At 39.5% G+C, this 26,709-nt stretch overlaps 1 protein-coding gene across 1 annotated transcript; it reads left to right on the forward strand.

The window, feature by feature from the left end:
* The first annotated feature begins 7,003 nt into the window (after positions 1-7,003).
* On the forward strand, positions 7,004-14,119 carry arpp19a (cAMP-regulated phosphoprotein 19a). Its single transcript, XM_063065965.1, has 3 exons — positions 7,004-7,157; positions 8,602-8,724; positions 11,440-14,119. The coding sequence occupies exons 1-3, from the start codon at positions 7,098-7,100 to the stop codon at positions 11,608-11,610; spliced, it is 354 nt and encodes a 117-aa protein (XP_062922035.1). The 5' UTR covers positions 7,004-7,097; the 3' UTR covers positions 11,611-14,119.
* Positions 14,120-26,709: the final 12,590 nt, after the last annotated feature.

Consider the following 26,709-nt stretch of genomic DNA (forward strand, 5'->3'; position numbering starts at 1 on the left):
GCTTTGTCAGTTGGGCAGAAAATAGGAAATGGAACTTAATAAAATGGAAGAATGAGGTAAATGCTTTTATAAGAGTCCAGCAAGGCAAAACAGTACTATACAGAAGACGTCAGCGCGCGCGTACACACACACACACACACACACATATATATACACACACACACAAACACACACACACACACACACACAAACACACACACACACACACACACACATATATATACACACACACAAACACACACACACACACACACACATATATATATATATATATATATACAGTATATAGCTACAGTGCCTAAGACAGTACTGTAGTAATTTTATGTATTGCACTGTACTGCTGACGCAAAAAAAAACTAATTACATGACATGTAAGTGATGATAAACCTGAGTCTAATATAGGTCTCTATTGTGGACTGAGAGTGGGAAGGGGGCAGGGAGAGGGGAATCATGGTTGAGAAAAGGTGAAGGGAGAGGGGAAGGGGTGGGAAGCACCAAAGAGGCATTCTGCAAATGACCTTGCCTGGTGTCTCAGGGCTGGGTGTGTTCATACCTGTGCCACCCCCCTAACACCTGGCACTCCTTTTCTGCCACCTGTCACACACCCCTCCCACAGCGCTCCACCCTCGCCAATCCCAACATTCTTTGTCATTCTTTGCTCCTGCCAGATTTACAAAGTTGCTTTTCACTCCATGTGTAAAAATACAGTACTGTGCAAAAGTCCTAGGTGCATGCTGTATATTAAATAGTATTGAGTAGGGGTCTGGAGGAACAGGGGAGTCTTCCTGTGTATGTCCACTGATCCATAAAGGTAGCAGGGCAGGTCAATGACATGGTTATATGGTTGTAGGAGTAACACACACAAAATGTCAGCAGGCCAGGTAGCATCTGTGGAGAGGAATAAAGGACTGATGTGTCTGAGACCCTTCATCAGGACCTATATGATTATAAGATTGTTTTTATTTGCTGAGACACAATATTAAAGTTTTGAACAACACTAGTTGGGGCTTTTGACTTATGGAACCGTCAATCCACATAATGTAACCAAAAATATATTCTTTCATCCATTCCATTCCATACTTGCTGACAGTTCATTGCAAGTTTGGCCAGTACTTTATCAACTAAGTTAACTTCAATTACTGTTATGGAAAATGTAAGCTAGAGTTGAACAAAGAACAAAGATGTTGGAAATAAGCACATCAAGCAATATCTGAAGAGATAAACATTTTAGATTGGTCATAACTGAAGTTTAGTCATCAACTTTCAATCATGGACTGATACGTAAAGAGAAGGAAGACTGAAATAAACTACAAGGAAGGTTAATAAGTGGGTAGAGACTAAGACTGTATAAAGGATTCTGGGGATACAAGAATATTAACTTTGCTTTTCCCTACAAAGACACTGCCTTTTCTCCTGACCACTTCTAGCAATTCCTGTTTTTATTTTAGATCTCCAGCATCTGAAGAATTTTACTTGTTTCAGCCATCTCGGGGTCAATCTGAGCCTTCATGGCAATTGATCAGACCAGTTAACTCCAGATTCTAACGTCTACCATCTTTCGTGTCTCCAAACCAGTTAACTTGAATAGTCGGAACAAAGTAATTAAATACATCCCGTGACCACTTTATTAGGTACATCTGTACATTTGCTTGTGAGTGCAAATAGCAAATTAGCAAATCATGTGGCAGTACAAAAGCATGCAGACATGGTCAAGAGACTTAATTGTTGTTCAGACCAAATATCAGAATGGGGAAGGAATGTGATTTAAGTGACTTTGACCATGGAATGTTTGTTGGTGCTGTGCAGGGTGGTTTGAGTATCTCAAAATCTGTTGATCTCCTAGGAATTTCACATACAACAGTCTCTGGAGTTTACAGAGAATGGTGTGAAAACAAAATAAGAGCATCCAGCGAATGGCAGTTCTATGGGTGAAAACGCCTTGTTCATGAGAGAGGTCAGAGGGAATGGCCAGACTGGTTCAAGCTGACAGTAACTCAAATAACCATTCATTACCACAGTGGTGTGTAGAAGAGCATCTCTGAATGCATAACATATTGAACCTTGGAGTCAATGGACTTCAGCAGCAGAGGACCACACCAAGTTCCACTCCTGTAGCGAATAAAGTGGGTGCTGAACGTAATTCTAAAACTGTAGGTTAACTATATGCATAGACCTTATTGTCTCATTATAAGTTATTTGATCATCCTACTAAAGCCTACAAGATCTTTCTAAATTATTTTATCACGTTGAAGTCACAGGTAGGATTCATTAGCTAGTTATCTCAAAGGAAAATTTGGTATTCCATCTGTTGTCGCACTGCCAATGAGTACTCAAAGTACAGAGGCAAAGGTACTTATAATGCCATGGGGCACCAAGACTCAGCTATAGCATTCATCTAAAATTTTAAAAATGAATCATTTTTGTAAAAAAATATATACAAAAGGCAAAGGCATTGTTTTCTCTATAGGATAAAAGAATTATTTACAACAATCAATGCCCTTGAGAAACGAGTATAGCTGTAAAGGACATAACTGCAAAGTTTGTGAAAAATGGTGCTTGCTGTTATCCTTCAGGAAATCTGCTCCCAAAGATTCAGCGATCACCTTTGCTAATCCCTGGGATACTTAGGCATCCAGCAACAACGATGTTACCAAATTGCTTGTATACCAGAAAATAAAAGCATAATTTTAAATATGTTTTTAAATATTTACAGATTGCAGAACACCATAGAACGTTAAGATGACTAACTTAAAAACTAAAATAAATATCAGTGAAATAATATTTGTATATCATTGATTTCTTTGTATAGTTTCAAAGAAAATGTCCCTTGCCATTGGCAGTATGATTAAACATTTCTTGCTTTTTATCCCATTTTTTTCCCCCACAATGTCATGTCCTTGCCCTGGGGCTGTATCTGAAACAACTTCTCATTTCTTTTCAGCTGTGTTTTCAAGATTTAATTCAGAGCTTATGCAATTTCTATTTAGGACTTTCATTTTCACCAGTATATTTGCACAGTGCTCTCTAATAGTATATTATATAAATGCAAATTCCAACTGTTATAGCAGCCGATTTATCAAATCAATTACTGTCCTTCATAGTATACAGGTGATAGGAATGGTGGTGTTTGTTTTCATCCGCACTTATGACCACTCACAACCCACCTACCCACTTCCATGTCCTTGTGCAATTCCCAGAATCAGGTTGGAATTCATTATGCTCTCAATTGCTCTTCTGCCCAAACATCTCCTCATCCCACTGTCAAGTTCTGCGAGGTAATTTTGTACTTTTATGAAGTGGCTCAGCTCATTTTATTATGTTGAAAGACCTGGACAAAAATATGTAAATGAAAGAAGCATTATGCCATTACTTTTTCAGGGGAGTGCTGACGGGAACAGAATTTTTCCACAAATTTGGTATTTGATGTACTGTTGCAAGTGTCCCGGCTGGTTACATCGTGGTCTGGCATGGCATTTTGTATGTACAGAAACATTAGAAGCTGAAGACGGTTGTGGACTCAGCCCTATACCAGTGGGCACAATACCTCCCTGTCATTAGTAGAATCTTACATTAGATGCTGTCTCAAGAAAGCAATATCTGTGAGCAACGATCCCTACTATCCAGGCCATGCCATCTCCTAGTAGCTACCATCAGACAGAAGGTACACCACCAGGTTCAAGAACAGTTACTTTCCTTCAACGATTTGACTCCTGAACCAGCCTGCACTTCCTCAGTACTGTAATGTTACAACCACTCTGAATGATGAAGAATCTCAGTCTGAAACATTGCCCACTCATTTCCCTCCATTAATGCTGCCTGACCTACTGAAATCCTTCAGCACTCTCTGTGTTTTGCTCTAGATTTCTAGCATCTTAAGTCGTGCTTGTACCTACAACGAACTTTGCTCTTATTTTCTTCTAATTATGTTCTTCCTTGTAAAAAAAAGTGTATGATTTACCCTGTTTTCTTGTGAATACAATGTGTCTGTGATGCTGCTGCAAGTGAGGTTTTTATTGCAACTATGCATGCAGGTATAGTCCATATGACAATAAGTTTGATTTTGATTTTGAAGCATGTGCTCTGCCATAACCTAACTGAAGGTTAGAGTAGACTGAATGACAGACTTTCATTGATCTGCACAGTTAAATCTATTTCTCTCTCCCTCCCTGATCTGCTGAGAATTCTTGACATAAAATAGGCAATATATAATTATATTATGATAGCATTCATCCTGCAGTTTGAGAGGGAGAAGCTAAAATTGGATGTATCAGTATTACAGTTGAGTAAAGGTAACAGAGGAAGCATGAGAGAGGAGCTGGCCAAAGATGATTGGAAGTGGAAGATATGACAGCAGAGAAGCAATGGCTGGAGTTTATGGAGTAATTTGGAAGGTGCAGGATCAGTTCACTCCAAAGAAACATTCTAAAGGGAGGCCCAGGCAACCATGGCTGACAAAGGTAGTCAAAGAAAGCATAAAAGCAAAAGGGAGGGTATACAATATAGCAAAAAATAGTGGGAAGCCAGATGATTAGGAAGCTTTTAAAAACCAACAGAAGGCAATTAAAAAAGCAATAAGTAGAGAAAGGGTGAAATAAGAAAGTAAGCTGGACAATAATATAAAAGAGTATTCCAAAAGTTTTTTTTCAGGTACTGTATATAAAAAGTTAAAGAGAGGCAAGAGTGCATATCAGACCACTGGAAAATTATGCTGGAGAGATAGAAATGGGGGACAAAGAAATGGTGTATTTTGTGTCAGTCTCCACTGTGGAACACACCAACAGTATGCCAGAGTGTCGGGGGCAGGAGCGAGTGTAGTTGCTATTGCTAAGGAGAAAGTGCTTGGGAAACTGAAAGGTCTGAAGGTAGATATGTCACCTGGACTTGATGGACTACACCCCAGGGTTCTGAAAGAGGTAACTGAAGAGACTGTGGAGGAATTAGTAGTGATGCTTCAGGAATCATTAGATTCTGGAATGGACTGGAAAATTGCAAATGTTACTCCTCTCTTAGGCCAGTTAGCCTGACTTCAGTGGTTGGCAAGATTATGGCATCCATATTAAAGATGAGGTTTTGGGGTACTTGGAGGCACACAATAAAATAGGCAGAAATCAGCATGGTTTCCTTAAGTGGAAATCTTGCCATACAAATCAATTAGAATTATTTGAGAAAATAACAGTCAGGATAGACAAAGGATAGTCAGTGGATGTTCAGAAGGTCTTTGACAAGGTGCTGCACATAAGGCTGCTTAACAAGATAAAATAATGATATTTCGAGAAAGATAATAGCATGGACAGGAGATTGGCTGACTGGCAGAAGAGAAAGGCCTCTTCTGGTTAGCTGTTGGTGACTATTGGTGTTCTGCATTGGTGACTATTGCTAATTTTCATGCTATATGTTCATGATCTGGATGATGGAATGAATAGCTTTTTAGCCAAGTTTGTAGATGATAGGTGGAGGGACAAGTAGCGTTGAGGAAGCATGAAGTCTGCAGAAGGACTTGGACAGATTGAGAGAATGGGCAAACAAGTGGAAGATGAAATATGGCAGGCCAGGCAGCATCTCTAGGAAGAGGTACAGTCGACGTTTCAGGCTGAGACCCTTCGTCAGGACTAACTGAAGGAAGAGTTAGTAAGAGATTTGAAAGTGGGAGGGGGAGGGGGAGATCCAAAATGATAGGAGAAGACAGGAGGGGGAGGGATGGAGCCAAGAGCTGGACAGGTGATTGGCAAAGGGGATATGAGAGGATCATGGGACAGGAGGTCCGGGGAGGGGAACCAGAGGATGGGCAAGGGGTATAGTCAGAGGGACAGAGGGAGAAAAAGGAGAGTGAGAGAAAGAATGTGTGTATATAAATAAATAATGGATGGGTTACGAGGGGGAAGTGGGGCATTAGCGGAAGTTAGAAAAGTCGATGTTCATGCCATCAGGTTGGAGGCTACCCAGACGGAATATAAGGTGTTACATCTGTTATTTATTTATTTATTGTCTAAGCAGGGAGCAAATTCAGAAATTGGAGGTGCAAAGGGGTTTGGGAGTCCTAGTGCAAGTTTGCCAAAAGGTTAACTTCAAGGTTGAATCGGTAGTAAGGAAGGCAAGTGAATTGTTAGCATTCATTTCAACAGTTCTAGAATATAAAATTATGGATGTAATGTTGAGGCTTTCTAATTGTGAATAGCTTTGGGTCCCATATCTATGAAGGGATGCGCTGCCACTGGAGAGGGTTCAGAGGAGGTTCACGAGAATTATCCAAGGAATGAAAGGGTTAACATATGAGAAGCTTTTGATGGCTCTGGCCCTGTACTTGCTGGTGTTTAAAAGATACTGAATATTGAAAGATCTAGATAAGGAAGATATGGAGAGGATGTTTCCAATCATGGAAGAGCCTAGGAGCAGAGGACATTGTCAGAATAGAAGGATGTTATTTTAGAACAGAGATGAGGAGTAATTTCTTTAGCCAGAGGGTAGTGAATCTGTGGAATTCATTGCCACAGACAGCTGTGGAGACCAAGTCACTGGGGTTATTTAAAGTGGAAGTCAATAGGTTCATGATTACCAAGGGGATCAAAGGTTATGGAGAGAAGGTAGGAAATGAGGTTGAGAAGAAAAATGATATAGTCATGATCATATGGCAAAGCAGACTTTATGGGCCGAATGGCCTAATTCTGCCCATATGTTTTATGGTGTTTTCTGAATTTATTTCAGATATTCAGCAGCTGCAGCTCAGCATTGTCGTCTGCTCCTCTGAAACAGATACAATTTGACTGCTGAACATGTGAGGGCGTCTCGAAAGGATTCGAAACTACATTTCCCAGAATCCGACTCAGAAAAGCTTTATTCATAAGTAATTATGAGTTAAGAAGAAATGGATGAAAATAGTTATTTCAATAGAGTAAATTGTGAATGCGATGAAATATACACAAGAAAAAAACTTTTGCGGGGACTGGAGCTCTGTGACGTAATGAATGGGCGGCGGCGTCGTGGGACCGAGGCTGGGGACGACGCAGCGCGTGGCGGCGCGTGCGCACCAGGGCTGCACTGCGGAGGGATACAGGGCGGCGGAGGCCTGGTTAGTGGCTTTCTGCTTCGGTCCGCTGGCGATGTCACTGAAATACGAGGCGGTGAAGAGGTTGGAGGGATCGTCGACCGAAGAGCGGCAGGTGGGGAGCTGGAGGGAAGGCCGGGCCGGGGAAACAGAGGGCGAGGGGTGTGGGTGGCTGAGGAACGGAAGGGAGAGGAAAGCGGGGTTGGGTGGGAGCCTTGGGGCGGTGGGGAGGCTGCCAGGCATGGGAAGGGGGAAGATGGTGGAATGGGGAGGAGGGAGAATCGTGTGGATGTTTTCAGCAGGACTCTGTGAAGTACTGTGGCAAACGGGAGCAATTTTTGCGCGAACGGATTCTGCTTCCTTACGGAAACCCCTGTAATAGCGGTCTTTCACTGCTTCCATGTGTTTTTGGGGGGGGGGGGAATCTGTATTTTCTGTTGAACAGCTGCAAGCAATGTGTTGGAAACACAGTGGGTCGTGCTGCATCTGTGGGAGGAAAGTAATCTGGGTCCAGATTCCAGCATCTGCAATCTGGTGTCCCTCCGTTGAGGAGAATGTGCTTTAATACATTTATGTTGGTCTACATTTGTTGTCCTTAATTTCCAAGTGTAATTGATTTTTCTTCCTTATTGGCAAAATATAAGGGGTACTTTCCAGAGTAAATTGCTTGACTCACATTGAAATTATTTGCTTTTTGCATGCCAATTATCCAAATGTATTTATAACATACACCTTGATGCTCATTTTTCATGATTATACTTCCTACGTCAGGTTTGAATTCAAATGAAATGGTCCCAATATCAATTTATTTGAACATTGCTTTTTTTATGAAAATGTTTTGTAATCAGATTCCCCTTAAAATTTGATTTGATTTATTTGAAGGACAGCTTGAGAAATCATTTTGATTAACTTCAAGATGGCTTGTTTGACTTAATTTTGTATTTCAGTTAAATATGAACTGTTCATTTCCAATTATGTTAAGTCTACTATGATCTCTTTTGATTTCTGCGATGTCACAAATGACCAGCTGAAGATTTTTCAACTGGCTTGCTGTGTCATTATGTCAATTCCTGCCAAATCTGAGTTTAGTCTATTAAAAAATTGTACTTCAATCTTGTGCAACAGAACTGCAACATTGCCAGAGCTGTCATTTTATGCTTTGGTATACTAAGCTAGTCTACCTGTCTGTGCACATCCAAGTGCTATGTGCAGTGACCAAAGAGTAGTCTTCAGTTAATATGGAGGAAGAGATCGTATCGTAAGACAGGAGCAGAATGAGCTATTCAGTCCATTGAGTCTGCCCCACCATCTGATCATGACTAATTTATATTTCCCCTCAATCCCATTCTCCTACCTTCTGACAATGCCCTTACTAAACAATGGATTATCAAAGATCAGTTTGTTGACAACTACCTCTTTTAAAATAAAATGGCTATAATGTATGGGTAGCAGGAAGACAACAGTTTGGGTTGATGAGATGATCGACTGATAATGTTCTATGATCATGTGCTTGGTTTTTAAACTGTCCAACTAAATTTCCTAATGGATTTCCTTTTCAGGAAATGGAGGACACAGTCATCAGTCCTGAAAAGGCTGAGGAGGCCAAGTTGAAGTTAAAGTATCCAAAGTTAGGACAGAAACCTGGTGGATCGGAATTTTTGAGGAAGCGGCTACAAAAAGATGCAAGTATTTAGAGGAAGAAATATTGCATATCAGCTGAATCTTGTGGATTCTTTTGGATTTTTCTTGGTCTAGTGTTAGGCATACTTATTTCTGTATGCATACTTCTTGGCAGCATTTCCAGCTGCATTAAATATAGATTTTTTAAAAAGCCATACAGTGCTGACTGTAAAGCAAACAATGCATCTAAAAGTGGGAATCAGAATTTGTTTGGGAAGAACTTGCACGTTAACATTTCTTTTGAAAAGGACCTATATACTAGTATTTGTGCTCGTAACTCTGATAATTAGACTTGTTCGTAATAAAAATTCTTTTTTTCCTTCAGTTAGTATTTTTAAAAATGGTCTGAAGGTATTTTATCCTTTTATACACTTTTTGGTTTTTTTCAGAAACAGTTTTATCCTTTGTTATTTTCAGACTGAGTCTTTGAAAACACTCACTGGTTGCATTCTTTGTTCTACTGTACATTGGTTTGAAGTCTACTTCCTGTGCTCTCGCTGGATATGATTGCTCTGCATATCACTTTGTTTACTGAACTACTTAAATTATTGATTCAGCAGCACGTAGATTTTTTAAAATCTTATCCTTGTTTTCATATCCCCTGATTTGTTTCCTCCAGTACCATATTAAAGAGAAATTTGACCTCTTCAATTTCTAGGCCTATATGAACTTACAAATTTTAATGAGTTTTTTTTTTCTCAGCTGTGCCTTTATCTGTTAAAATCCTAAACTCTGAAGTTCCCTCCAGATTTTACTATTTCAATGATGGTGGTACTAATTTAATTGGTTGTTTTCTTTGACATTATTATCACTGACATGTCCTGAAATTGGTTTTGTGGCAGCAGTATAGTGCAAGATAAATTACTACAAGTAATAAAAAATAAATAGTGCAACAGAAGAATAAGGAGGTAGTGTTCTTGGACTGTCCAGAAATCTAATGGTGGAGGGGAAGAAGGTGTGCCTAAAATGTTGAGTATTGGCTTTTGGGCTCTTATGTCGTAGCAGGAAGTATCACTAAAATGTTTCTTGACTCACTATCTTATCCTATTTTCTAGCTACCAGATTATTGAAGTGCTTTTAATTGGTTACCCCCTTTTTGCCAATTCAGGTTTGATATTCAATTTAGTCACTGAAAAAGGTTCCCTGTGCTGCAAGTTCCACCTGCTCTCTAAGCATTGTTCTTTACCTTGTGAATTTTGCTAGATTTTCTAGATGGGCCCCATCCTACCAAGGCTCTATCTTACTGGATGTACTGAATTTCTACCTTTCCATCTATGGACTCTTCTCAACATTTCAGCTGTGCAAATTCCTCTTACTAAGATGTACTTTTCATACGTCATTTTCCTCTGCTGTGATAAGTTTCCTTTTTTATTTACCTACCTTCAGATGCTCTTGATTAATTATCCAGGATTCTAAACTCAAATTAATAATGCTTTCTTTACAGTAATGATAAAATGGACAGAATGTAATGCTGAACATACAATGTCTCAATGTGTTTGGATCATTAAAGTTAATTTAGTAGCACTGATTTTTTTTATTTTAAAAGAAAATATATTTCTTTTACATTATTTGTTCTATAACACAGCAACTGATATTTTGTCATTCCTTCACGGAGGCTTAATTTGGGTTACTACTTTTAATATACATTGTAATGCTATTATCCACATACAAGCATTTACACTGTTGATAATCCAACTGCTTCAGTTCCGTTGTTATTCTGTTGTCTAAATGACTATATGGAAAAGCATTGGCTCTGGATAAATGTGAACGATGTATAAAAGATATATATCATTGTCTTTATTTGCATTGAGGTGCAGCATTTTGATGTTTTTAGTCAACTTTTCAACCATTCTTACTGAATCAGGAGGTCATTTTAGTCAACTGAGTCCTTTGGAGCAATCCTTTAAGCTCCTTTGTTGTAGACTAGCAAATTTTTTCTCAATTCAGTTCCCTTTTGAAAAATCCTTTCATCACCATAATGGACAATAAATTCTTGATCACTTCCCCCTCACTCCTCACTTGCTTTTACTTATTAAACTGTCATCGAATTGGAGTAGCATCTCGACTGAATCTTGTCATTTCTATCAAAACCCACTTTGCTCAAAGAATAGCTGAAATAGAACAAGCTGCTGGAAACACTCAGCAGAACAGGCTGCATTTGAGAAAAGGAGAAACAGCAACATTTCAGGTGTGCAGCCCATCTTCAGAACTTGGGAAAGAAAACAAAGTTTAATCAACCAAATCCCAGATATGAAACATTAGCTGATTATCTTTTTACAGCCTCTGCCTGATCTACAGTATGTTTACAGCATTTTTTGTTTTCTGTTTCAGAATTCCAGCAGCTAGTTTTTTGGAAGCCAAAATCTTGTTTATATAAACGTACATTTTCTCTGGAAGCTGTACTTCCTTCCTAAGCTCTCATACAGTACTCCATTTTTGGCTACTCTTTTTTTTTACATAAGATAACTGCATAACCTCTCTGCCTTTGCCTCCATCTAACTGTATTACTAAACTTGTTCATACATGTCTTGATACTTCCAAGCCTTCATATTCTTCAGGACTTTTTCATTAATCTCTACTGCCTTTCCTTGTTTTCTTTGTTAAAAATTGAATGGAGGAATTGCAGATTTAAAATATCAGAAGCCAGACTTGTAATAGTAAACTGTAAGCAAGTTTTGAAATGGGATTATTTACTGTGAATTACTTTTCTATTGCAGCCAAAGTATTTCGATTCAGGAGATTACAATATGGCTAAAGCTAAAATCAAGAATAAGCAGCTGCCAAACAGTGGAGCCGACAAGAACCAAGTGACGGGCGAACACATTCCTACTCCGCAAGATCTGCCTCAGAGAAAACCTTCACTTGTTGCTAGCAAACTGGCTGTCTGATAACCTTGAAGAATGCATAAAACTTGTCATTCCTCTTTCTTGCTATTAATTCCTGTGTTTTAGCTTTTTTCTTGTACCATTACATCAATATGTCTGACAGCTTGGCAGATAACTACAACACTGTTGTTGCTGCAAGAAAGATCAGTAAACACAGAACAATGAGATTTCAGATACTAAACCATGCACTGATGGCAAGGACATTGATGTTATAAGTAGGAAGTAGTGGACTACAGTACTGAGGCACAAATATAACTTCATGTAGAAGTATTGACATTATTTTGATTTTACTGTTTCAAGATCATTAGTACTACTGTAAAATTCTAGATTGGGTAAGTCTGATTTGTTTTTCTTAACCATTTCCCTGTTTATTACTAACTTCAGTGTTGCAAGTGACAGTCCTTAGTGGATGTTAACACAATTGCACAAAACATATTTTTTTAAAAATTGCAACCCAGTTTTCATTGACCTTTCAGAAATGTTAAACCTACTAAAATATTTGTTAATTGGACAATATTTGTCCATACTGCTATACCCTTCCTGGATGTATTTCAATCTACAACTTGTGCCTCTTGTAGTTCTGAATGGTATCCCTAAAGATTGGTAGGTTAGGGTGGCTATATATTCAAGGTGATTGAAATGTGCATGAGCATAAACTGTGCAGTCACTTTGTGCCATTTTTTTGTAAATAAAATAGTTTTGCACTATGTACTGTTGCTGCATTTGAATGCTGGGAATGTGTGCACTTAGTTTACTATATATAAATCAAGAGTGTAGGTATTGAAGTCTTCTCTGCTCTGTTAGGTTTCAGTGCTTTATAATGGTAAGGTGATCTCAACCCTCCAGATATCACTGGGAGTGGTTAATTGTGTTGGGTCCATGTGTCATTGGTTGGTTATTTGGTAGAAATAATTCAGGTACCATGCTAAGCATGTTCCCCCATCTGGACTGGCTTTAAGTGTGTATGGAAACTAGCAATCTGGCAGCATGCATGTGGCCTCTGTCACTCAGGGTCAACCCTGATGTTACCTTCTAGTTGTCTAGATACGCAAGTCAGAACAGTACAATATTAAGAGCAAGCTGTTGCCCATGTAGCACGCCCTCTTCACGCATCTAATGAACCCAAAGGAATGGCCGTGACCAATACAGTTTGGCACAGCAGCATTGCAGGAGCCATCAGTGAAACTCTGTCTTAAAGTAAATGATACTTTCAAATTAGTATTTGAACCACTTTCGCGTTACTTCCAGTATCTGAATTAGTGCTTTTATTGTTGGTTTATGCTAGCATTTGCCAGTTACTGTAAATGTATTTGTTGTCTGCATTGCTTTGGGCAGATGGCCTCGTTAGCTGTGGCTCACAGCTCATCTTGGAGAAGGAATAAACCCTGAGTGACCAATCCAGAGCTGGAGTCCCAAAGGCATTGAGTTCAATGCTGCTGGTGCCAAACTGTATTGGTCTCTGCCATTCCTTTGAGTTCATGAGATATGTAAAGAGGGGGAGCTTGCTCTCCATATTGTACTGCCTCGACTTGCTTATTAATTCAGCTAGGACACAACATCCATGGTTGACCCTGAGTGATGGAGGTGTCATGCATGCTACCAGTTTGCTTGTTCCCATACATACTTAAAGCCAATTCAGAACAGGCTTGGCATGATACCTGAATCATTTCTACCAAATGACTAACCATCAAAGACACATGGACATAATTTGCTCACAGTGATAAATTTCATATCAGATTGGCTGATCTGTGAGCAGGTTTGGAGTAATTTGCTGGAGTGAAATTCAATCCCAGTTTAATACTGTACCTTGATATTTTAATCTCAACTATGCCACCCTTGAAATTTATATTCAAGTTGTACATCTTCAAAGAGCATTATTCAACACAGTACTCAATACTTAAAAAAAATTAAATCCTCCTTTATACATGTAATCCAATCTGCACATTGTTTCCTCCAAGATGGGGAGGGGAAGAATGTTTAGCCAAATCTTTCCAAAAGCACTAAGATATGCCATCCACTTGTATTTTCCTCTGTCATTTGGATGAATCAGTGCTTAAATTGGTGGTGACTTTGTAATATTGAGAGTTGTCTCGTTGAATGTGCCATGTTTGTAGCTTATGACAAGTCTTCTTGGTCTGGAAAAAAAACGTGTTTTATTTTTGGTGGCTAATTTCAGTTTTAGTGGAAACTGAATATTTTAATAGAATCAAGACATAAGCCTTAGCTTTTGAATATCAATAAAGAACAGGAAAGATAACTATTATAATTCAATATAGCCTACTATCAGAACTCAGTGTCTGCGTCAATAACTCCCCCGAGTGTTAAACTTGCAATAATTATCATTTTGAGTGATGTTCCACTTGATTTGCTGCTCCACTTCTTCAATTTCATCTCTAGCAGTTTATTGCCTGATCTTCAACTAGGCATGGATGAATACTTGACAGGTTCCATGACGTACTTATTTGATGTCATTTAAGGTGTTCCAAATTCCAAATGCTTAGTGGGAGGTGGGTGGTGGGGGGCGGGGCAGAGCTGACCTGTAACTATGATGCTGTTCTCCTTGTGGGTGCTACTTGATCTAGTGAGTGTATCCAACATTTTCTGTTTTTAACCAAAATAAATTTAGCTTGACAGCCTGCTGAATCTTTTGAAGCACAGTCACAATTGTAAGTTGTGTTTCAGCTGACCTCCATTCTCTCTGAATAAGGCTAGTCTAATTGTCTTAATTTCTGTGCAATTAGTACAGCATCAAAGGCAATCACAGTGAATAATCATTTTTTTAAAAAAAAACAGAACTAAATGTGTTATATTGAAATAGTGAAATTAAAAATCCTCCACTCAGTGAGGTGCCACTTGTTCCAACTGTCAGGTGTTACTTTATCACAAGATCTTGGTCTTCAAATTCTTATCTATTTAGTATATTGGCACTTAAAAAAAGCTATTTTTAAAGAATGTAAGACACTAAGCTTTTTATTAATAGTTTCATCTTGGCCACCTAGGAGTTTATGCAAACCTGCAGATGAAGAACTGCCTGCATAGCTATCAGCTTCCAGTCAGTGAGCTGTTGGAATATCTGCCATTTTTTTTCAGTCCAGAATCGACCATGGCAATAAACCTTAAACGTGTAAGACTAAATTTAATCAGGTAAATGTTTCCATTGCAATGAAAGGGGTGTGGATGTCATTAAGAAAACTGGCATTTATAGCTCCTAAACCATCGGTTTTGTCATACAGGGGTAAAGATATCCCAAGCAACACACACAATACTGGAAGAATGCAGCAGGATATCCCATGAGCTTCTCTTCTGGACTTTAAAATAGATGGAATTTTGCAACTCTCCAGTCTTTTTGGTCACGTTTTTAAGAGTCAGTTTTTATATTCTCCAGTCAATCTAGGGTTTATACTCGTCTTTGGTCCAAACAATTGAGCCAATAATCACCAGTTTCTGGCTCGGGTATTAGCACAAGTTTATTGATTGATTTTATGTTAAAAAAAACACTATTTCTAGATGGAAAGAGAGAAGTGTTGTCTGCTACAAGTATCAGCACCAAAAATTTTGGTTCTGACGGAGCGTAGCCTGAAGGAAGGTCTATTCTTGTGGACCTGGAACAAAACATTGCCAAAATGTATATTCAGATATCTACAAAACCAGAGGAGGCTGTTAGATTTACAGGAACTGAAAAGCAGTGTTACTCTAGAATGAGAATTGTTACCACTGCAATACAGGAAGGATCTGGAAGCCTTAGAAGGGGGTGCAGAGGAGATTTACCAGGCATGAATGTCTAATGAGGAAAGGTTAAGCAAGCTAGGGTTTTCCTTTTTGGAGGGAATGAGAAATGACAATGGTGGTATATAAGATGAGGCATTGCTGGAGTGGATAGCCATCGCCTCTTACCCAGGATGGAAATGGCTAATACGGGAGGGCATTATTTAAAGGTGATTGGAGGAAAGAATGGGATGGGGGAGATGTCAGAGTCAGGATTTTTAAACAGAGTGGTGAGTACATGAAACACGCAGCCAGGAGTCGTGATAGAGGCAGGTACATTAGGGAGATTTAAGAGACATGCACATGGATGAAAGAAAATGAGGGCTATACAGGAGAGAAAAGTTAGATTGATCTTGGAGTAGGTTAATGAGTCAGCACAACATTATGGACTAGAAGGCCTGTACTACACTACTGTTAAAAGTAAATTTATTGTCAAAGTATATTCATTTTATTCATTTTCCTGAGTATGTATAGTAAGTACAAAGATGTACAATAGAATTAGTGAGAAAAATTCACTCAAGATGGACAACCAAACTGCAAAAATAAAAAAATAAATAAATCAAGTAATAACTTGAGAACATGAGATGAAGAGTTCTTGCGAGTCCACAGGTTGTGGGAACAGTTCAGTGTTGGAGTGAATGAAGTTATCTACTCTGGTTCAGGAACCTGATGGTTGAGGGGTAGTAACTGTTCCTGAACCTGGTGGTGTGGCTCCTGAGGCTCCTGTACCTCCTCTCTGATGGTGGCAGTGAGAAGAAAGGATGACCTGGATGGTGGGGGTTCTTGATAGATGCTTCTTTCCTGTGACAGCACTTTGTGTAGATGTACTCAATGGTGGGGTGGGCTTTACCCATGATGGCCTGGGATGTGTCTACTACATTTCATAGGCTTTTCTATTCGAGAGCATTGGTGTTTCCATACTAGACAATGATGCAGACAGTCAGTATACTCTACACCACATGTCTATAGAACTTTGTCTCGGTTGTAGATGACTTGCTGAATCTTCACAAACTTCTAAAGACATAAAGGCACTGCCATGCCTTCTTTGTTATAGCATTTATGTGTTGGACCCAGGACATATCCTCAGAAGTGATAACACTGAGGAATTTAAAGTTGTTGACCCTCTCCACCTCTGATCCCGTTGAGGACTGGCTCATGGAACTCTAGTTTCCTCTTCCTGTCAATAATTAGCTAGTTGGTTATGGTGACTTACATAATTATATAAATTTTACAAACCAATTCATATGGAAGTTTATAGGAAGAAATTTCAAAACAGAAAAAGTTAAATGGTTAAAATATATTCTCTGAATTTGGTATTGTTGATTAATTTGTTGTATTGAAATAAACAAGGTGATTATGCAAGTGTCCCCACACTATTTCCTACAAAAGGATTTTGGCTTTGGAAAAAGGTGCCAGATAAATTGGTGTCAATTTTTTTTGCTGCCTTTGAACATTGCAGGGTGTGGCTGAAAAAAGGTGGTGCCTGATGAAGCAGATGGTCAATTGGAAGGAAGGTGGTTCATTTGCATGAGTCTTCTATGTAAACCTCAATGCAAAGACTTGGTTCTCAACACCTTGAATGGTTTTCCTCTACTTAGAGTTGTCATGGGCTGGTGAAAATGTAAATCTCTTTTTTCAGGAAACCTGGCATCCACAGCCATCTGTGGCAATGATTTCCAAAGATTCACTACTCTCTGGCCTCCAATGCTAAATTTTCATGCTTCATCAAATGTCTCAGCTTGAGTGTGATGGTGTTAGAATTACCAATTTATCTGCCATTTTGCTGAAATATCCCAGAGGTTATCAATCTAATTCTGGACATCAAAGTTGGTTTCACTTATTACAACTTTCAAAATGAGTCTATGTTGATATAATTTTTTTTCATGTAATCTCCAATTCACATTGCTTTCTTATTCAATCTCATCCTGATAGAATCATACAACACAAAAATATAACCCTTGAGCTCATTATGTCCAAACTAATCTCATTTCACCACATTTGACCTGCAGCCATTATGTCTTGATTCAAATGCTTGTCCAGATACTTATTAAATGTTATGAGAGTATCTGCCTTTACTACCCATTCAGATTTCAGATTCCAGCCGCACTCTGGTTGCAAAACCCAGATTTCCTTTAAAACTATGCTCTCTAATTTTTGATAACTCTGCTTTGGAGAAAATCTACGCTACCTAGACTTCTAAGTTTTTTAACCTCTATTAGGTCCCTTTTTGGCCTCCTCCACTCCAAGACAAACAAGACTATCTAGTCTCTCGTCACTGATGAGCTTTATTTCAGACAAGCATTAATCTCCTCTGCACCCTTTCCAATGCAGTCACGTCCCTCCTAAAGTGTGGAAACCAGAACTATGCACAGTCCTTCAGCTGCGATCTAGTCAATGCTCTTATATTCTAAGCCCCACCTATTGAAGGCAAATACTCCTATGCCTTTATCATCTTATTTGATTGTACTGTCATTTTAGGGATCCTTGGATTTGTATATTGACACTTGTATTTGTATATGGCCAAACATAACTAGAAGAATTACACTTTATGTCTGTCCTTATTCCCTCCTAACTAGTCTCATCATTGCTCTTTTATATGCTGTATGCTTCTCCGTGGATTATCACCTTGTCGTGGTGGAGAAGCTTGTGTGGTCCTGTGATCCCGAGAGCAATGCTGTCTGGAGCTATGCTCCTGGTAGGGTCACCCATGGTGGTAAGGTTGAGGGTGAGGTCCCTGAGAAAGAACAATCCAATCCAACCAAGACCTCAACGGTGGAACAGGTGGACGAAGTTACTTTGAACTCAACAGCTGTGAAGGCGGAGGAAGGCTGCAACAAATCCATCAGCTCCAATCGTCGTGGTTTCCATGCCATTGGAATCAGTTGGTTGATTTGTGAAGTATTGTGTGCTGCTTGGAGTGCAACATCATGTACACATCAAACAAATACCACTTCTTCAGAATGAAGACCATCAACCTCGACCTTGAGGGATAGCCACGGCGATGCTGTATGAGTGATGTCGCAATGGAAACCTTCCACTCAACTTCAGAAGGAAAATTGTGGACTTCAGGTGGGGGAGTTGGGAGGACACGTATCAATCCTCATTGAAGGGTTAGTAGTGGGAAGGGTGAGCAGCTTCAAGTTGCTGGGTGCAAACATCTCTGAAGATCTCTCCAGATGCAATTAGGAAAAAGGCATACATACAGCAGCAATAGGAGATTTAGTATGCCACGTAAGACTCCAGTAATTTTATATAGCATTTGTGGAGAGCATTCTGATTGGTTGCATCACCATATGGTATGGAAATGCCAGGGCACAGGATCAGAAAAAGCTGCAAAGGGTTGTAAAGTCAGCCAACTCCATAATGGGTACTGGCCTTCCCAGAATTGAGGATATCTTCAATAGGCAATGCCTCAAGAAGGTAGCATCAAACATTAAGGACCCTTACCACCCAGGACATGCCCTCTTCTCATTGTTACCATCAGGGAGGGAGTACAGGAGCCTGAAGACATACACTCAATATTTAAAAACAGCTGCTTCCTCTGGCATTGGATTTCTGAAAGGACCAAGAAGCCATGAAAAGTATCTCACTTTCTGCACCACTTACATATATTTCATATTTCTTATAACATGATAGTTTTATGTATTACACGGTACTGCTGTTGCAAAACAACATATTTCATGACAAATGTCAGTGATGATAAACCTGATTCCGAATCTGTTTTCATTTATTATTTTCCTTACCTTCCAGCCTTCATATCTGTGTTGCTCCTGCCCTCCTCCCGTCTTGCTTCATCAACCCCTTCATCTCCTATTTCCATCAATTGTCTGCCAGCCCCCGGCTCACTCCTCCTCCTCATTTTGATAATCTGTCTCCCCTCTACACTCTTAATTGTGATGCAGAGTTGGCTATCCCTTTGCCTCTACTGATGCTGCTTGATCAGCAATAATTCTCCTTTTCTGAGCAAAGTATGACTATTCTCACTGTCAACAACAGTTTGTGTCAAATACAAAATTAATAATTATACCTCCTACATTTATATCATAATTGCCACAATAAACAGTAAGGTCACAATACTGATCACAGATTTGCAATTAAAAAACAGCTTTCTGCCATCAGCCTCTGACTCCTACTGTGAAGCCAACTTTGGGCTCTAACCTTTTAGACCAGTTTCCTAACCTGGCTTATTCATTTTCATCTTTGGCACATCACACTTTGTGCTGTTACGTTCTTTCTATCCTTGTAGTCTGTGTACAATGATTTTGACTTTGCATTGTTACTGAAGTTTAATGCAAAGGCAATCTGGGTCTGGCATTTACATTTGCTCTGTCAATTTAGTGCTTAAGGCATGGAGAAGGAAGTAATCCTGTTCCTCTCTACTTTGAGGTATGGTGGCATTGTAAAAATTAAGTAATTGCAAATCTTGAAATCAAATCACACCATTGCTGCTTGCCATATGTTAAAATTCACTAAATCTGAATTCAAATAAAGGCTAGTTAATAAGTGATGTTTCAGTTGTTAAAAAAGTAGTTGAGGCCATGTTTGGAGTATAGTGTACAGGTTTGAATACACTGTTATAGGGAAGACATAATTTATTTTTAAGGTGCATGGAGCAGATTTACAAGAATGTTGCAGGATTCAAGTGCCTGAGATATAGGGAGAGGATGAGCAAGCTAGCATTTTAGGATATTGAGAGCTGACCATACAGAAGTGTACAAAATCATGAGGGGTATAGATAGGGTAAATACAAACAGTCTTTTTCCCAGGGCAAGGGAATCCAAAAACTAGAGGTCATAGGTTTAAGGTAAGAGGAGAAAGATTTAAAAGGGACCTGAGGGGCAACTTCTTCACACAGAATGTGTTGCATATACGGAATGAGGTGCCAGAGGCTGAAAATAACAACATTTAAAGGACTCTTGGACAGGTACATGGATAGGAAAAGTTTAGAGGGCTATGGGCCAAATGCAGTTCAATGGGACTAGCTTACATGGGTATCTTGGTCTCCATGGATAAGTTGGGCCAAAGGAGATGTTTCTGTACAGTACTGCCGTAAGACTCCGTGACTCAAACTCTAATGATAGAAAACCTACCCAATTATTGTAATGACCCATCTAATTCATTAATATCCTTTGGGGTGGAGGAGGTGGGTTTTGTACATTTAATATTTCAATAATATTTGAGTAATCATGTGTATATATAGTTTCATTATGCATTCTTGTTCATTTAACTAATTCATTACAGGTTATATGTATAAATACGTGAATTGCCGACATCATCATGCTACCACATGATACCTATGCGTCTTGCGAAAAGTAAACACGAAGTTAGACCATGCATTTCGGACTCCCATGTCTTCATTTGAATTAGTTTAATATTTTGAAGATACAAAAGATAACACTGGTGACAGGCATTTTTTTAAATGAATCCGAGATGGCTACTGACCTGTTGAAGTACAGTGAGACGTTCAAACTAGAAAAAAATGCAGTGAGGAATGTTGAGTTTGAAAAATAGCAGCACAACACATGTTCTTCAGAAGGGAAGACACAATCGAGTTTTAAAAAAGGCAGTAAATGGAGGAAATCACGAGTTCTTAAACAGTGAGTACCAGGTGATAATAATCATAAATAAAAGCAGAAATGGCCAGCAACATCAGAAAGATTGACATGTTTGATTACATGACAAATAATTGGATTTTCTATACTGAGCAAATTGAGTAGTATTTTGAAGCAAATATAATAGCCAATGAGAAACAAATACCAGTTTTGCTGAGTTTATTGGGTTTAAAGGCATACAGTTTGCTTAGAAGTTTGACTGCTCCAACCAAACCAGCCGAAATGAGCTTCGCTGATATTGTCGAAGTAATGCAGGAACACTTAGAACCAAAACCATTGTTGATTGCAGAATGCTTTAGGCTTCATGAGCGAAATCAAAAAAAGAAGGGAGACCGTTTCAGCATATGTGGCTGAATTGAAGAGATTGTCTGAATATTGTCATTTTGGTAATGGACTTAATAATGCACAGAGAGATCGTTTAGTTGTGGAATCTCACAAGAAAGCTTTAAAAAATGACTTCTAACTGAAGCACAACTCACATTTAAAAGAGCCATTGAAATTGCTATTTCAATGGAAACCATGGACAGAGATGTGATTCAGTTGTAGTCAGGAATGAAAATGAATGTGAACAAAATTGCAGTGTTGAAACAGAAACCAGCCTGGCCAAACAAACTTATGTTACCATTGTGGCAGGTGCTCATATACACCAACCAAATGCAGATTTAAAGGTGAAACTTGCAGAAAATGCAACAAAGTAGATCACATACAAAGAGCAAGTCAAGCAGACAAAAATAAATGGAATGCACAGAGAAGAGAAAAAGATAAAACAAAGTCAAGTTGCAGTTAGAATAAGAGCACTAATCTGAATGCAGTTGATGAAAAATCTGACAATGATGAGAGTGACACTGGATTGACTAGCCCTGCGATTTACAATTTGAAAACTAATTCTGATTAGGCCACACTTGGAGTACTGTGTCCAGTTCTGGTCACCTCACTTTAGGAAGGATGTGGAAGCATTGGAAAGGGTACAGAGGAGATTTACCAGGATGCTGCCTGGTTTAGAGAGTATGCATTATGATCAGAGATTGAGGGAGCTAGGGCTTTACTCTCTGGAGAGAAGGAGGATGAGAGGAGACATGATAGAGGTATACAAGATATTAAGAGGAATAGATAGAGTGGACAGCCAGCGCCTCTTCCCCAGGGCACCACTGCTCAATACAAGAGGACATGGCTTTAAGGTAAGGGGTGGAAAGTTCAATGGGGGATATTAGAGGAAGGTTTTTTACTCAGAGAGTGGTTGGTGCGTGGAATGCACTGCCTGAGTCAGTGGTGGAGGCAGATGCACTAGTGAAATTTAAGAGACTGCTAGACAGGTATATGGAGGAATTTAAGGTGGAGGGTTATATGGGAGGTAGGGTTTAAGGGTCGGCACAACATTGTGGGCCGAAGGGCCTGTACTATGCTGTACTATTCTATGTTCTATGTTCTAATATGGCTTATGCCAGAAGCGACCAGCAAATGAACTAAAATTGAATTAGATACTGGTTCAGCTGTTTTAGGCATTCCACAAAATGTGTTTGAATGGATTTCAAAGATACCAAACTGAAGCCTGCATATATTCAATAAGAACTTATACTGGAGAAAAGATAGCTCCTGTGGGAATGATATTCGTAGTTGTGAAATACAGCAACCAACAAGCTGGTATGTGGTAAAAACAGGAGGACCAGCATTGTGGAGGCATGCCTGGCTGAACCAACAGCAGCTTGTTTAGAGATCTATCCACCACTTGCATGCCCCATTCCCTGCAATGAAGCCAACTGAAAGCGAATTAAGAAAGTTACTGGTTGATGCCACAACTGTCTCTATGCTATACCCCAAGAACCATTGTCAAACAGGTGCTGGTTCCAACCTCTGTGCCTCTGGTTGGAAAGCATATTGGACCAAGGAAGGGCCACGATGCTCAGAGGAATCGTGAAAGTGACGAAAGCAGTGGTCCGACTACAACAGTTTTTGTCGGCAACATATCAGAGAAAGCTTCTGATATGTTAATCAGGCAGTTACTTGTGAAATGTGGCTTGGTTTTAAGCTGAAAGAGAGTTCAAGGAGCTTCAGGAAAGTTGCAAGCGTTCGGCTCTTGTGAGTATAAAGAACCAGAATATACTCTGCGTGCATTAAGGTTATTGCATGAACTTCAAGTAGGAGACAAAAAGCTGCCTGTTAATAAATGAAAAGACCAAAGCCCAGCTCGATGAACAGAAGGCCAAAAAGAAAGGAGTCAATGGAGATATGAAATCAGAAGATTTGTTAGATGATGTTGTGGATGCTGAAGCAAAGAGGAGGGATCAGGTCGTAAAGGGAGCAATAGAAGGATTAATTGGAGAATACTCCAGTGAACTAAATTCACCTTTCCAAGATCAAGATGCACAAACTAGTAGAAAAAAGAGGAAGGAGAATAAAGGAGTCCAGAGCTGTCAGAACCACTTCTTGCAGTGTCAAAGTCAACTCCTACAGCCACCATGGAGGAAGCCCTAGAAGCTGAGGTTGTTTTCACAGCCTCAAGTCTCACCTGCGAAACAGAGGAGTCCCCCTTGTCAGGAAAGACATTATCCCATAAGAGTAAGAAAGCCTCCATAGCAATTAAATCTTTCAGCCTAAATGGGACAAATTAAAAATTACTGTGCTGTGGATGTTTGAAATAGTAGTGGTATTATATAGTATACTCTGAGTATAGTTAATATGCATTGTCTATTGAGTTGGACTTTAGCTAAGCAGGGAGGAGTGTTGTGTATTTAATATTTCAATAATACTTGAGTAATCTTGCAGATGATTAAGCATTTTTGTTCATTTAAATGACTCATTATGGGTTATGTGTGTAAATATGTGAATTGCATATGTCATCACACTACCACATGATACATGCGTGCCTCGCTTAAAGTAATCACAAAGTTAGACCTCATTCTGGACTCCTGTGATTTCCTTTGATTTAGTTTAATGGCTTGAAGTTGCAAAACATAACAGTGGGGATGGAGGTTGGGTTGAAATCTGCCATCCTTATCATTTGGCTTAATTGTGATTCCAGACATATAGAATACATAGAAAAGTACAGCACAGGAACAGGCCATTCAGCCCACAATGTTGTGCCATATCAGCCAAAATGCAAATCAAAAACACCCAAACACTAATCCCTCCTACCTACACCTACACTATATCCCTTTCTCTCTATCTTCCTTACATCCATGTGTCTATCCAAATGTCCCTTAAAAGCCTCTACCACCATACCAGGTAGCGCATTCCAGGCATCCATGACTTCCTGAGTATAGAACAAACCCCTCACATCCCCCTTGATCCTATCCGCCTCCTTCAATGCATTCCCTCTGGTATTAGACATTTCAACCCTGGGAAATAGATGATCTCTGTTCACTCTATCTATGCCTCTCATAATCTTGTAAACCTCCACCAGATCTCTCGTCAACCTCCAACACTCCAGAGAAAACAACGCAAGTTTATCCATGCAAACAACAGGAATTTTGCAGATGCTGGAAATTCAAGCAACACACATAAAAGTTGCTGGTGAACGCAGCAGGCCAGGCAGCATCTCTAGGAAGAGGTGCAGACGTTTCAGGCCGAGACCCTTCGTCAGGACTAATGAAGTCCTGATGAAGCGTCTCGGCCTGAAATGTCTGCACCTCTTCCTAGAGATGCTGCCTGGCCTGCTGCGTTCACCAGCAACTTTTATGTGTGTTGCCCAAGTTTATCCAGCCCTTCATGTTAGCACATGTCCTCTAAACCGGGCAGCATTGTGGTGAACCTCTTCTGCATCCTCTCCAAAGCCTCCTATAGTGGGGTGACCAGAACTGTATGCAAAACTCCAGATGTGGCCTAACCAGAGTTTAATAAAGTTGCAATATGACCTCCTGACTTTTGAACTTAATGCCTCAACTAATAAAAGCAAGCCTTCCTAACCACCTCATTGACTGGTACAGCCTTACCCTTAACAGTGTACTGTCTCCATGCATTTGCCCTATTGAGGTGCAACACCTCATATTTATCTGGGTTAAATCCATCTGCCATTTCTCAGCCCATAACTGCAACTGATCTATATTGTGTTGTATTCTTTGCCAAGTTTTCTACATTTTCAACAACTCCACCAATCTTGGTATCATCTGCAAATTTACTAACCCAACCATCTGCATTTCCATCCAGGTCAGTTATATACATTACAAACAGCAGCGGTCCCAGCACAGATCCCTGCGAATATATGATTGACTCACTCATTTCAAGGGACTTTTTGGGACTGGCTAGAAATGCTGATCTTTCCAATGACACCCAGATTCAGAAAATTAACAAAAATGATGTTAATTTGCTATTTAACTAGAAATAGGCTGTGGTTTCAACATCAGATGTCAAATAGGAATTATCCAAGTAATTTATTTCTGGCTGATGTCACCTATCACAACATTGTAAGTAACAGCACACCACTCAAATTAGTAGCAAGCTAGTCAAATCAGCTTTGTCACCTGTAATTTCTCACCTTATATTCCTTTTTCCAAGTATATCTCGAATTTCCTTTTGGAAGTTTTCCAGTGTTTAAGACTTTGCATTGAGTTGCATGTTGTTTCCCCTCGAGTCCCTTAGTAAATTGGTCAGCATGGTTGTGGCGGGCCGTCCGAGTGGTCTGTTTTCATGCTGTATGGCTCTATGAGTAATTGCAACATGAATAAGGACCTGACTAAGCATGTTTAGGCCTTAAATTGAGCAATGTAAGGTTGACTCGAGTCTGGATTAGAAGCTAGTTTATATCAATTTTAAACCTTCAGGGAAATTCACCTGACTGCCTGACATTAAACAACCTGATGCAACTGCTTAACTGTTAAAGTTGCAATTGAATATTTAAATAGAATTAGTTTTTGCTGCTATTTGGTAAACTTATTTTGCAAAACAATTCACCAGGTCAATTTATAACTGTCTTGATCAGGAAAACAGACATATATTTTGCTATTTATTTGTGCATTTTCCATTTAGAAATTATTGGTGAAGGCTGCAATGACATGCTGGCAGGAGGCAAAATTATTTTAAGTCGAGGATGCTCCCAGACACACGCTCAGTTTGTGTTTATTGATCATGGGGAGTGTGCCTATATATGGGGATATTGAATTATTATTTCCCATGTGATAAAAAATCAGTCCTCAATTAATTCAAACACGCGGAAATCTGCAGATGCTGGAAACTCAAGCAACACACATAAAAATTGCTGGTGAACACAGCAGGCCAGGCAGCATCTATAGGAAGAGGAACAGTCGACGTTTTGTTAGTCCTGACGAAGGGTCTCGACCCGAAACGTCCACTGTACCTCTTCCTATAGATGCTGCCTGGCCTGCTGTGTTCACCAGCAATTTTTAAGCGTGTTGCTCAATTAATTCAATATAGGAAAACCAGAAGCCAAATTATGATAAAGCACAATTTCTGCTGAACGTTCTCCCTCTTTTGTATGTTTTACAAGTTGCATGTGTGCAAACAGCTGTCAGCTTAACCAATTATAGTTACCAGTCAAATTTCAAACAGGTCAGAATTTCAACCATATCATTACATTGTGATAGGTAGCAGTGGGAAGAGCGGGATTTATCATTACAACCTTTTAAGCTGGGGTCAAATTGAATGTACAGTCTCACCTATGCTAATATTTTACACACGGACTCGTACCGTGTGATGCCCGGGGCCCGGAGTGCGCCCGTTGTCTGGGAGCTGGTGTTCCTTGCGGTGGCGCTCTCTCACCAGCCAGCTCCCG

Source organism: Mobula hypostoma, chromosome 13 (assembly GCF_963921235.1).
Source record: "Mobula hypostoma chromosome 13, sMobHyp1.1, whole genome shotgun sequence".
Taxonomy (NCBI): Eukaryota; Metazoa; Chordata; class Chondrichthyes; order Myliobatiformes; family Myliobatidae; genus Mobula; species Mobula hypostoma.

Coding starts and splice junctions, on each gene's coding strand:
- arpp19a (XM_063065965.1), top strand. CDS start 7,098: ATGTCACTGAAATACGAGGCGGTGAAGAGGTTGGAGGGATCGTCGACC. Junction 7,158..8,601: donor CGTCGACCGAAGAGCGGCAG/GTGGGGAGCTGG, acceptor TTTCCTTTTCAG/GAAATGGAGGACACAGTCAT. Junction 8,725..11,439: donor GGAAGCGGCTACAAAAAGAT/GCAAGTATTTAG, acceptor TTTCTATTGCAG/CCAAAGTATTTCGATTCAGG.